Source organism: Somniosus microcephalus, chromosome 24 (genome assembly GCF_052327205.1).
Source record: "Somniosus microcephalus isolate GS21.2 chromosome 24, FLI_Smic_1.0, whole genome shotgun sequence".
NCBI classification, from domain to species: Eukaryota; Metazoa; Chordata; class Chondrichthyes; order Squaliformes; family Somniosidae; genus Somniosus; species Somniosus microcephalus.
In genome coordinates this window covers 21714496-21727950 of record NC_141010.1, presented here as the reverse complement: position 1 = coordinate 21727950, position 13455 = coordinate 21714496, and the positions used below count along the sequence as shown (strand labels likewise).

Here is a 13455-nt window from a genome sequence, read left to right as displayed (position 1 = left end):
AATCCGGTTGTGTGTTTTTCTTTCCCTAACTTGTTCCTAAGCCTTCTTTCTATGCTGTGTCTTATGTTTTTGCGCTCCATTTGACGTCATGGCTCCATCAATTCGATTGAAATCCTCAAGGGGAGAGTGCAGAGATGGTCAGGGGGATGTGCAGGATCCACTCCTGATTACGCGCATTACCGGAGACATCTCTCCCCCCCCCCCCCCCCCCGAATAAATCTGTGAAATGACAGGCCGGTGATTCATTCGCTTTTGATAAAGGAAAGGAGGGCTTTAGCCCTGCAGATCACGTTGAGATTTGCTATAAATGAGTCCCGGGCGCACTGAAACGTCAGAGAGAAGCCAAAGAGCCGCGTGAAACTGACCAAAGGTTTTGAAACTAACTTTTAGCTCTGTTCTGTGTGATAGGAAAGAGACCTGCTCGTTTGCAGATCTCTCTCTCTCTCTCTCTCTGCTTGAATAGATTATAACTTTTCATTTGAACTCAAACTGATGCCATTGCTCTTGTTGTCACATTCTTTCCCTCCACTGCAAACAGGAAACTCGGATCTCGAGAGTTGTCAGTTCACCCCTCGAGAATGGAAAGCCTTAAAGTCATCCTTTTGCTGATCGTGGTGTTTGCACATGTTAACTGCGACGAAGACCCGTCGCCGGCGCTGGAGAGGGACTCGTGGAACACAGACAGCGAGAACTGGCAGGTTAGCGGCACCTTTCACTGTGTGGACTGGCTTTATTTTTTAAAACAGGTTATTCTGGTGGAAGATCGCACGGTGCAACCAATTCAGACTGAAACTCCCCAAACCCCAATCAGTTAAATAGCTGGAGAAAGAGGGGGGAGGGGGGGGGGGGGGGAATCGGGAAGAGCGTAAGGAAAAGATGTACAAGTTGTAATTATAACGGGAAGGTGAGTTCAGGATAGATGGGATAATGATGGAATGAGCAGGGAATGGGAACGGTCAGGGGAGGAGATTGAAGATCGGTAAAAGCTTGATGGGGTTGATGCAAAATATTCAATTACATTTAAAAAATGTGTAAGGTATGAATTGAAAGAATTAGTATCCAATGTCACCTAGTGCCCGACCTCGCCATTCCATTCCATTCCAGTCCCCCAAAGGTTTGGCTTTGAAATGATCTCCCAATTCATATCAGTCCATACTCACTTTAAAATCAAGCTCTAGCTATCGATGTCACCTTATATTCGGCACCCTGCAGACCTGCGGTGCACCGTCCTGTCTCACAGGTTTACAAACTCGGAACTCCAACTATGTTAAGACATTTATTTTCCTGTATCTTCATATCTCCCGATTGTCCCCTCCCTCCACCCCACCACGCCCTTTTTTATTTACATTTTACGTATTTGTTATAATATTTATAATTTGTGTATAGCAGGAGTGCTTGAAGTCTCGTCTAAATCAGGTCACAGTGAATAGCCGAAGGTGCGTGATGTCCCGTCGCCTGTTTGTGGCAGTCTTTTCCTAGCTCGCCCCCCGCACCCCGCACCCGTTCCCTGATCTGAGCATTTTACAATTAACAAGGCTCAAAGTCCGTGAGCAAAACCGAGCATCGACTTATTTTCAGTTCCTGAAATAGTAATTTAATATCGTTTCAAAAGTTGATTACCCTAGGGTTAGACAGTATCATTGAGTATTTCTGCTGTTCCAAATCAGTGCGTTCAATAGACAACCCCAATGGGAGGGCGCCGGACAGATCATTTAATGTGAGAAGGGAGGGGAGAAATCGGAAGATAAATAATTAGGCGAAAACACAAAAGGCTATCAGCTCGATAGATTTTTGCCAACAAGAGTCTAGTCACACTTCGAATACCCGGTGACAATAGTATTACCGCCCGTGCCTGAGGCCAGGCTGGACCCACTCAGCGTCTATTTCCATCTCCCTCAAACCCAGGTCTCTCCCCTGTGTATCAGAAATCTATACATTCATTCTTGTAACACCTCAATTGGTTCCCTTTCACTGCATTAGTGTTAGGTGACTGTCTATTCAATATATTAAGCCAAATTTTGAAGCAGTAATCTACTAAATGGTATTTAATTCAAGAATTCTCTATTGAAATCATGTAAGACAAGGAAACTATTTTAAGTGACATTTTTTCTTGTACCTGATCCATCAGTCAATCCATCAGATTTTTTTTGCTCCCATCTTACACTTCAAACCATTTACTCCTCCACTGCACTCAAACGTTCATCCAAATGAGATCTGTCAAGAAAACTCTACTTTGTCTAAAATATTTGAAAAAATAAATGCCATTTAACTTCTTTTCTATCTTTAGGATGATATGCCAGAAGACAACAAACTTATCCAGCAGTTTGCCCGCATGGTAAAAAGAGCAAAATTTGATAAGTTCTATGGTTTAATGGGTAAACGTTCTTCTGGTAAGAGACTGTCCCTGCCATACTCTGTGTCCCTGTCTCCTGGTAAAGGACTTTTTATTTGCTGTGGTGTTTCCTTATCCTTTGATAAGTGACTGTACTTGCCATAGTGTGTGTCCCTGTCCTTTGGTAAGGGACTTTATCTTCCAAGGTCGATAGTATGTGTCTCCACCCATTGGTGAGATCATGTACCTCATTATGTTGTCTCCATCCTTTTGTCAGAGATGTATCTTGAATAGTGCATATCTTTGTCTTTTGGTAAGAGACAATAAAAACTGCTTTTCAAAACTAGTGGAATCTTCATAACAGTTGTTCAATATTCTCCTGCCTTTAGAATATAAAATTGTGAAAAGTCTAAGTCTGTGTTTAGATACTGGTGTCTAAGTTATAAAGGTTCAAAACATTTTGATAATGTCTGTTTAACTGCTCTTGTAAACAGGTTTTTCTTGCGTCTTAATTCCTTTAAAGTATAGCTATATGCAACTTTTTTGACTGACATAAATGATTCCATATAGTAGCTCCACTGTATAGTAAAGCTTGCTTATGATTTGTTTGGCTAAGATTAAAACAATCATAACGTCACTTTATTCCTTGGTGAAATTTGGTTGATTTTTCTCAGGGTTTCAACATTTAGATTAAGAACATTATCACCATATTGGCTGATATCTCCAGTTCCAATCCTGGTTTTGACTCTGCATAATCACTATAGTCAATGATTATGCCTGATTTTTTTTTTGTATTTAAATCTGTCTTTGCTTTACACTGTAATATTATATATACCCTCAGACCTAAATGGATTTCAAGCCTATTTTCAAAGATTGACATTAATCTTTCTGATCCGGCACAGCTAAAAGGTCCTGTACTGCCAGCAATTAATTTACATTCTTTCTTGAGTGGTTTCCATTAGTGGCTAATAGAAATTTAATATCTCTCTGAAGTATTATGTTTAATATTTCTCTTTTCCCTTCCACCCCAATTGAATTTGCAGACCGTAAACATCAATAGGGATGTTTTAGATTTACTTCACTCTAAACAGCATTTGCTACATTGTTCCCATGCAGCACAAAGTCTGAAAGATGTGTTTAAGTTGCTAAATGTACGATTTGCTGCTACAGATGACTAGGAGGTTCAAATGACCAATATGGCAGGTGGCAGTTGTTCAACGTGTTGTGTTTCTAACAAGACCTAACGCTGCATTAATATATATCTACAATAAATTATTAAAAAAGTAGCTTTAACTTATTAGCATCCAGTATTCAATTTTTTTAAAATAGTCAAATTGCTATTTTAACATTTTTTTACAAGATACATTAGTTCTACACCGTTTTGAACTTCTAGCTATTATTTTTATAAATGTTTTTCAAAGAAATCTGAACAGTACTTTTAAGAAACTATAATGTTTGAAGTCTTAATCCAGTTAAATATGTTAAAAAGGATACTAGTCAGCTCAAATCATTGCTGATTCTCCAATGTTATAACATTAGTCATTTTAAATTGGGGAAGGACTTTTGCACTGAAAGAAAATCTAAAGTAAAGGCTTATTCCACTCAAAAGCATAACATTTTATGCAATAAAAATGTGTGTATTCTTATTTGCAATGCCTAAGAGATTAATAGGAGAGAGGATGGATGAAAATAGGGTAAAGCTCCTCTAATGATTGCACTGGATGAATGCACCTTGTGGTGTGTAACTGGACCAACTGTATCAGTTACACACAAGGTGCATTCATCCAGTTCAATTCCTCACTGTGTTTCAGAAAACTGCTCAGCGACCCCAATGCAAAATGTATATGTTGATGAGTGGCCAGAGTAGGATTAGACTTGGCTTTGATTCCTTCCATTGCTGAACAGCCCACTGGCACTCACTATCCAGGCTCATGCCTGAGGAATGGACACTTGGTTGAGTTACCAGAAGGCTACCAGTACCCGTGAAACTATCTTTGGAATTCTTTACCCCCGAGAGCTGTGGAAGCCGAGTCATTGAATATATTCAAGGCGGAGATAGACAGATTTTTGAGCAACAGGGGAGTCAAGGGTTATGGGGAGTGGGCAGGAAAGTGGAGTTGAGGCCAAGATCTGATCAGCCATGATCTCATAAAATGGCGGAGCAGGCTCGAGGGGCCGAATGCCTACTCCTGCTCCTATTTCTTCTGTTCTTATGTTCTTAACATAAGCCACTACCTTTAAGAGGAGAAGTAAGGGGTGAAAAAAGGGAATATAAGCAATTAAGACTGGTATTCATTCCGATTTTCTTTGTATTTACCATTTCATTTTATGTTTCAGGTCCAACACAAGCAGGTATCATTGGCCGTAAAAGTAAGTCCATCTAAATGATTGCGTTCTTGTGCCTATGTATTTGTTCCTTCATTAAGGGCTGCAAGTAGGAATTAGCTAAGCACCACATTGAAATAACAAATCTGAAGACAGACAATTCAGATAGTTAATTCAATCTCAAATGTTTCCAATTTGGAGCAGCTTTGCATAAATCAGGCACTGATCTGGTTAACTTTGGTTGGATTTCCCACACCAAAGAAATTCAATGAAAATTTAATACAGATCAGTTCAAATTGGATACAGGTACAAGTGTCCCGCATGTGTTGTACAGGTGCTGTATGTCAATTGTACTTGTGCCACTGTACGTTTTTGAGATCCATGAATACTAGCATATTCTTCAACAATATACTTTGTCATTTTTTAATATCAACTTTTGCTCTGATGGTCATTCAGGTTACTCTGCTTATAGTATATTGGGCATGCAGAGTTCAGTGGAGGGGTTGTAGGTCTGGAGGAGATTGCAGAGATAGGAAGGGGAAAAGTCATGAAGGGAATTAAATGTGAGGATCAGAAATTTAAATCTGAGGCAGTGGGGTTTTGGAGCCAGTGTAGGTCAGTGATGTCAGGGGTGATGAGCGACTGGGACTTGATGCAGGATAGGTTAAGAGGAGCAGAGTTTTGGATGAGTTGAAGTTTACAGAAGGTGGAGATTTAGAGAGGATTGAAAGAGTCCATCTGGAGATGACAAAAGCATGGATGAGGGTTTCAGTGGCAGGTAGTTGGAGTTGGCGTGCAGTTGGGCAAGGTCACAGAAGTGTTAAGTAGACAATGTTTGTGATGGAGATGATATGGATTTGGAAGCTCAGCTCTGGGTCAAATAGGAATTTGTGGCTTATCCAAGACTGGATGTCAGAGAAGCATTCTGACAACATAGAGGTAGTGGAGGGGTCGAAAGAGGTGTCGCTGGTTATCATCAGCATAGGTGTGGCAGCTGATCCCACATCTGCAGGTGATGTTGCCAAAGGACAGCATGTAGATGAGAAAGAAGAGGCAAAGGATAGATCCTTGGGGGGGTCTCAAGGGATAAAAGTGTGGGAACGGGAAGAGAAGCCATTGCTGGAAATGTTCTGGCTACAATTGGATAGGTAAGAGTGGAACCAAGTGAGGGCAGTCCCACTGAGCTGAACAATGGAGGAGAGGCATTGAAGGAGGATGGCGTGGTCGATCGTGTCAAAGGCTTCAGAGAGGTTCAGGAGCACGAGGTGGAATAATGCACCACTGTTACAGTAACAAAGAATGTTGTTCACGACTTTGGTTAGAGCCATTTCAGTGCTGTGGTTGGGGTGGAACTTTGTATGGAGAGATTCAAACTGGGAATTGCAGAAGAGATGGGCATGGATTTGGGAGGTGACAACATGTTCAAGAACATTCAAGAGGAAGGGGAGGTTGGAGATTGAGTGGTAGTTTGCAAAAACAACAGTGGATTTTTTGAGTGAGGTTAATGATGGCAGTTTTGAAAGACCAGTTAATTGTACCCGAGGAGAGGGAACCAAAAATGAGTATGGTTGTTTCAGCTCCATTTATAAAAGACACTAGCCAACTACACAAAACCAACTTAAAATGTAACTTAATTTCGCAGTCTCACTGTGTGAACCTGTGATACGATGTGTGAAAGCGAATACATCACACTGGCACAGTGAGGATATTCCAGTTGTTAAACGTGAGGCATTTCATTAGGACAGCAATGTCAACCTACTAATCCAATATAAAAAAGCTAAAATAATATAATTGTTTTATACGCAGTGTACTGTACTACTACCACTTCAGATTCAAATCTTCTGAATTTGAATAGATAGCATTATTTCAGTGTACACTGTTGGAAAAATGAATCGTTTTCCAATTTGTACCCAGTATAAGTAAGACATAACCAATTGGGAAACAAAGCTTCTTCAGTGCTGTCCTAATGAAATGCCTCACCAAGCCATATTCATAAATATTTTTAATCGTGTCAACCTGGAGCTGCCTCAACCTCAGAGACTCTGCTTACTAGCTGCATACTAAAGCTATTTTTGATATGGGTTTCAATGGGGTGTTGGTGCCACCTGATCCCAAAGAGCAAGTCTTGTGCAGCCAGTGGCCATCCCAGGGTAAACTTGACAGACTTGCTAAGGTTAGTCACTGGGAAGACCCAGCATAAAAGCACGGTGGCATAGTGGTTAGCAGTGGTTAGCACTGTTGCCTCACAGCGCCAGGGACCCGGGTTCGAATCCGGCCTCGGGCGACTGTCTGTGTGGAGTTTGCACATTCTCCCCGTGTTTGCGTGGGTTTCCTCCGGGTGCTCCGGTTTCCTCCCACAGTCCAAAGATGTGCAGGTTAGGTTGATTGGCTATGATAAATTGACCCTTAGTGTTAGGGGGATTAAATACGTGGGGTTACGGGGATAGGGTGGGATATGTGTTGGTGTAGGGGTTACGGGGATAGGGTGGGATATGTGTCGGTGCAGGCTCGATGGGCTAAAATGGCCTCTATCTGCACGGTGGGGTTTCTGTGATTCTGTGATCTGTGAAAAGCAGCTTAAATGTGATTGAATTGTCTGTGAATTAGAAATGAAAGACACAAATAGATTGCTTGCATCCCATTCAGAGATGATTAAAAATGCTAAAATGCATAGTTGATGTAGATGTAAGAAAGCTATTTGACATGCACTGTGAAAGCAAACTAGAGGACATTAGATGGGGTCCATGGTAGAGTAAGTTGTATATTGCCCGTGGAAGGAATGGGCTTATTAGGCTGAATGATCATCTCTCATTTTATGCGTTCTTATCTGTTGGACTGTGACAATTTAAGCAAGTGCTCTAAATGTGTGGATATTTTTTATTTAAAGCAAATTGTGTTTTGGAGAGTGGTGCAATGGCACAGCACATTGATGTTATAATGTGGTGTGCCATGGGAATAGCAAGACATGGGTCCACAGCTGTGGTTCCCCACCTGGTGAGTTCCTGGGTTTAAATGGAGGAAGTGTCAGTGATCCCAGTTTGGTCTCAAATCTTTTAGTATTTGAATAAAGAACAGCATTGGGAGAAATATGTTGTCATTCTATCCTTTCACCTGTGGGAGCAGGGTTTGAATCCAGTCCGAGTCCAATGGAATAAAAATTGCTTCTCACTGTGAACTGCAAGGATCCCAATTGAAATGTGATCAGGCAGTCTTTATTGTTTTTCCAATCTTTACGCCCACAGCATACAACTGCCCATAATTCAGCATTAATTGGCAGTCACATTCAGAGAAGGTTGTGGGAATTGCAAATGGAACAATGGTACAGCTCAGGCTGCATTCTCAGGTTGGGGTAAAGGCAGATTGTTGGGGAAGAACACTGCGAACTAATCTTTGCATCTACTTATGCTTGACCTGGAAGTACCTGATGCTGGCACTGGGTGCTTGAAACGGGAACGTGTGCTGCCGATGGACACTGTGATTAAGAATGCAAAAGAGACCCACAAACACATTATGAATCGGCCATTGAGTGAGTGGTGCTATTGTCAGTCCTGTTATGTACACCATTTGTGCATGCAATAGGAATCCACTGTAGTAAAGAAATCCAAACACAACAATGACATTTTAGTAAAAATATAAATTTATACGAGACTGTTTTCAGGATTATAATAGAAAGTGTGTTAAGCAAATAACTTTTCAAATATTCTGTTTCAGTTTCCATTAAAACTGACAGAGATGGAAATATTACATTGAAAGTATGAAGTTTTGACAAATGTGGAGTGCGAACCAGCACATATATAAAATGTAAAACTCAGCTATGAACTAAACAGTGTGAGCCTCCTTTGTGGTGCATTTCTCTTACAGTACTGCTGCTCCCAACAACCCTGACTTTGGGGGCAATGCTGTAAAGCACATGTGGCACCGCTACCCCCAGAGGTTGCTGAGATCTACCTGAAGAATTGTTTTCCCTTTGCACCTCTGGAGGCAACAGTGGCAGGGCAGCAATCTAACTGCTGAGCACCTAGCCTCCCATGCCGGCCAGCAATGCAATTTTCTCAACAATGGCCTACGCAGCTGTTTCCCAGGCATCTGGAAATATCCTAGGCTGGAAAATAATGTTACATAAGAACATAAGACGTAAGAGCAGGAGTAGGTCATTTGGCCCCTCGAGCCTGCTCCGCCATTCAATAAGATCATGGCTGATCTGATCTTGGCCTCAACTCCACTTCCCTGCCCGCTCCCCATAACCCTCGGCTCCCTTACCTTTCAAAAATCTGTCGATCGCCACCTTAAATATATTCCACACTGTTGTGAGTCACATCTGGAGTTGTCTTTCTGTTACTACAGGCAACATGGCATTCCCCCTTGTATGGTAAATGGCGTGACATCTACAGCACTCGGAGCCAACCCCATTACAGAACATCTTCTACTTGGAGCAGTCCAGTAATATAAGCGCAACATTAATTGTCCCCCTTTTTTAATATTAGTGCAGTGTTTATTTATGCCATAAAGTGCTTAAGGGTTTATTGCATACAGGCAATCATAGCCTATATAATTAAAAATTCATCCAAAGCAATAGTATTCCAAAAGGCAGTAAGTAGTTATCAATCACTCATTGCTAACTAATGCATGACAGCCATAATTTGATTGCTAGTTCTTTCTCTTCCCCCCCAGGACCTACTGTGCATTTACTCTCAAATATTTATTAGCTCTGTTTTTGAGAACAGGCTCGTAGTAAACAACAAAGACACGCCTATTATAAAGAAGTCTACTCAACACTAAATGCCTTTAAATTTACAGATTTATTATTTTAAATCAATGCCACGCACATTTGGCAACCTTTAAAAAGAATGAATTCCATCATAGATATCAGAGTATGTTTTCTAAGTGCTTCACTATGGCATATAAACAGGAGTGTGTGTGACTGGTGATCATCTAGAGGGAATTTTAGCAACAACAAAAATGAAATGGGTGAAATTTGATGAATATTGTGATCCAGATTTTCTTCAAATGTGACATTAATTATAATTATCGTGTACGGTAGCACAGTGGTTATGTTACTGGAATAGTAATCCAGAGGCCTGGATTAATGAGCCGGAGACATGCCTTGAAATCCCACCACGGCAGCTGGGGAATTTAAATTCAGTTAATTAAATAAATCTGGAATAAAAAGCTAGTATCAGTAATGGTGACCATGGAACTACTGGATTGTCGTAAAAAACCCATCTGGTTCACTAATGTCCTTTAGGGAAGGAAATCTGCCGTCCTTACCCGGTCTGGACTATATGTGACTCCAGAACCACAGCAATGTGGTTGACTCTTAACTGCCCCTCTGAAATGGCCGAGCCAGCCACTCAGTTGTACCAAACCGCTACAAAGAAGCATCACCACACGGACTGCAGCAGTTCAAGGCAGCGGCTCACCACCACCTTCTCAAGGGCAATTAGGGATGGGCAATAAATACTGGCCTTGTCAGCGATGCCCACATCCCATGAACGAATAAAAAAAAAAATAACCGTTGAACGGGATTGAAGATTATCAAGAATATTTCACAGGAGAAGAATGGGACAGAAAATTCAGCAATGCTGCAGCGGGGGCTACTGTTTTGAAATTGGGTGAAGGAGCATTGTTGGGACAGAAACATTCCCCAGCATTAACATCCCTAACTTTGAGGAACCCAAAAAGAAAGCGATATACAATAGTTAGCTCTTTCACAATGCGTACACAACTAGGTGAAGGACAACAGCATAAATAGGTCGACGTGTCTATAATTACTATTCTTGATATTTTTTCTCATTTTTAAACATAGGACAAAAGGGAGAGATGTTCGTAGGACTTATGGGACGACGGTCTTCAAGTGCTGGTATGTTGCTCACCTTCGAAACTCATCCTGTTCCTTCTTCCTCCTCTCTAATGGTGTGGGTACACAGCAGGCTATAGTCTCTCAAATCAACTTGAATTTATCATTTTCAGCGCTAATTTGTTTCTGCAGATTTTCATCTTCAAACACTTTCCAACAAATTAATTTGAGCATCTGCATTAACATGAATTGCAGCATTTTAATAATTTTTGGCTCATTTTTGGGGCCCATTAATGGAGCACATTTCCACTTTTGGCATTAAGTGCAGGTAAAGAACTGGTCAGATGGACAGTATAGCTCTCTTTAGTCTGCTCCTACAATATGCCTTAGCATGAAAAGACTAAGCCCAGCTTCTCCTCCCTACAACCAATTGTCCTTTTCCAATTTCTTTCACCAGCCATCCTTGCAGCCTCTATGAATGAGAATATCAATCGTGCCACAATGTGACTATTTTATGCTTTACCAACTAAGAACTAGGCCGAGACAATCCAAACTAATTTTACATACAATTCTTAGAGCTGTCAAACACAGGAGACTCAATAAAAGGTTGCTGGTGTACTGCTTCAATCTGTTTGTGTGAAAGGAAGAGCGTGCTTCACTCAAAATGTTCCCTTTTACTGGATATATGGGAAAAGAATGATTTGAGTAGCAAAGCACACATAAAAAGGGCTTGGTTACATACAAGAGGAAATATTACACAAAGATCAAGTATACCACAGCCAGATGTGAGTAAAGCACCCTATACTCTTCCACAACCTCAGAGGAGCTCCCCTTACAGCGCCAGTGATGTACTTTTTGCATTTGCCACATCAAACATTCCAAAGCCTCTCTGAGTGACATTGCTACTCATTGTCACATAGGCTGCTGCCAATTAGGAACTAAATTGTCTAAACTCATTTCAGACAGTGGATACTTTCATTTCATCCGTGTGGTCTGGATTTGAGGCCACGTCCCAGAGATGAAAGACCAGTGTCTAATCCATTGCACTGTCCAATTCCTCAGGAGTTATTGTATTGTAGGGAAAAGCAATGGAGTCCCCATCTTACTTGGTGGACACCTCATTCTGGCCAATGTGTACGAGTAAAATTAGCTTTAGAATCTCTGCAAATGTCCATGACCTGTTCTGTTAGCTGAAGGAAAATGGCACAAGTGTAAACTGACACAATGAGGAGAACACCAAAAGAAAAAAAAAAACATTTTTGGAAAAAAATTGATATATTTGTGCATTTGTGAGGAAAATCTTCCAATTTTACATGTTTAAAGATGTTACACAAACAGTCTGGTGATGCACAGGCAAGTCTGGTGATGCACTGACCAATCTGATATACTGACAGTCTGGTAATACACTGGGTCTTTTCACTCTTTTTCCAGAGGCACCACCTGAATGGGAAAGAATCCAGTACTATGGTCGAAGGCGCAAATAAAATAGTACAAGTCTAAAACCATCTGAATGTCCCCTACACCGTACCATCAGGAAGGACATTTTTTGGCTAAGTAGCCAGTAACTCAAAATTTGTGTTTAAGCTCCTTGGAAGTTAACAACCATAAACACTGATGCAAAACCTCCACTTAAACAAATCTCTTTGCATAGTTTGTCAAAGCTGTTCGGTATTTTAATCTCTTCATGTGGAAACTTTTCAGTTAACTTTCACAATGACACTGGAATCCAAATCAGACAGTGATTATGAATGTCATTAATGTATAATGCCTCAGATGATGCACAGGTACCATGCCCAAGTAAGAACTAATAGAATTGGAAGAACTAATAGAATTGGATGATACATTTTCATACTAAATGTATTTCTGAAATTTGCTTGCATTCAAAAAAATAGGGAAGTCATAATGGTGTGCTGGCAATGAATCGGGGCTCTGTGGTATAAGTGTACTGTTAATTTCATTCATTTGGTTCATCTAGATTTAACTCAAAAAAATCTTAGTGTTAAAAAATAAGAACTCACATTTAATTGCTATATGGTTAAAAACAGAGCGTTGACAATATTTATACAGCTGTCTATAGTCAGCTGCAGCTATAACTGTAGTCTGAAAGGACGAAAATTCATACAGCACAAATGTAAAATAAATAAAAAATTACATTTTAAAAACCCATACATTAAATAGGTGCATATGGTGCACCTATCGCATTACAAGATCCAAACACCTGAGATTGTGATTTAATTCAATTGGTTAATATTATATAAAAACAAAGTACAAAAGAATGCATCGGTTCATTTTTCAAGCCAATAGTTTTATGGTGTGTGACCTACTGATGTTTTTAACTGCAAGAAAGGGCCGCAGCCATCCACGTTATTAACAAAATATTTCTTTTCTGTGTCTGATTTAAATTGATGATTCTTTGTGTGTCTGTTCTATTGGATCAATAAACAAATATGCATCTTGTAAAGTGTAAATCTGGTCTGTACTATTCTCTTTCGAACACAGCACCATCAATGGGATTTTGTACAGGCAACAGACTTGAAGCACGTTACCACTGAGAATCCATAGCATTGTTAAAAAGAAAAAGGAAAGATTTTATATAGCGTCTTTCACGACCACCGGACGTCCCAAAGCACTTTACAGCCAATGGAGTACTATTGAAGTGTAGTCACTGTTGTAACATAGGAAACAGGGCTTGACGTTCCTCCCACTGTTATTCTCTTATGCAGCAGAAGCCACACTTCTCTAATAGCCCAGTGACTGTATCTAATGAGTGTCTGAGCTGTACTGACCATGAACATTACTGGTACAAATCCTGTGCTGATTCAGCTGATCTCAGTGGTAGGGATGATAACATTTCCCTCAGTGCCATTGGATTAGGGAGGAAGGAATAAGCCAGGTTGCTATCCATAGGCCCCGCTGGGTGTGTGTGCATACGGACACTGGGGCGAGGATAGGATTGGGCTTGACTGCGGTCAAATATCCTGCCGACAATCACTGCCAAGGC

The 13455-nt window shown here is 40.7% G+C and overlaps 1 protein-coding gene across 1 annotated transcript; it reads left to right on the top strand.

Annotated features, from left to right (window-relative positions):
• Window positions 1–280: 280 nt before the first annotated feature.
• Window positions 281–12916, top strand: LOC147101119 (uncharacterized). Its single transcript, XM_085966309.1, has 6 exons — window positions 281–370; window positions 539–698; window positions 2288–2390; window positions 4670–4702; window positions 10464–10517; window positions 11886–12916. Exons 2-6 carry the CDS (start codon window positions 579–581, stop codon window positions 11936–11938), a joined length of 363 nt encoding a protein of 120 aa, XP_085822435.1. The 5' UTR covers window positions 281–370; window positions 539–578; the 3' UTR covers window positions 11939–12916.
• The last annotated feature ends 539 nt before the right edge of the window (window positions 12917–13455 follow it).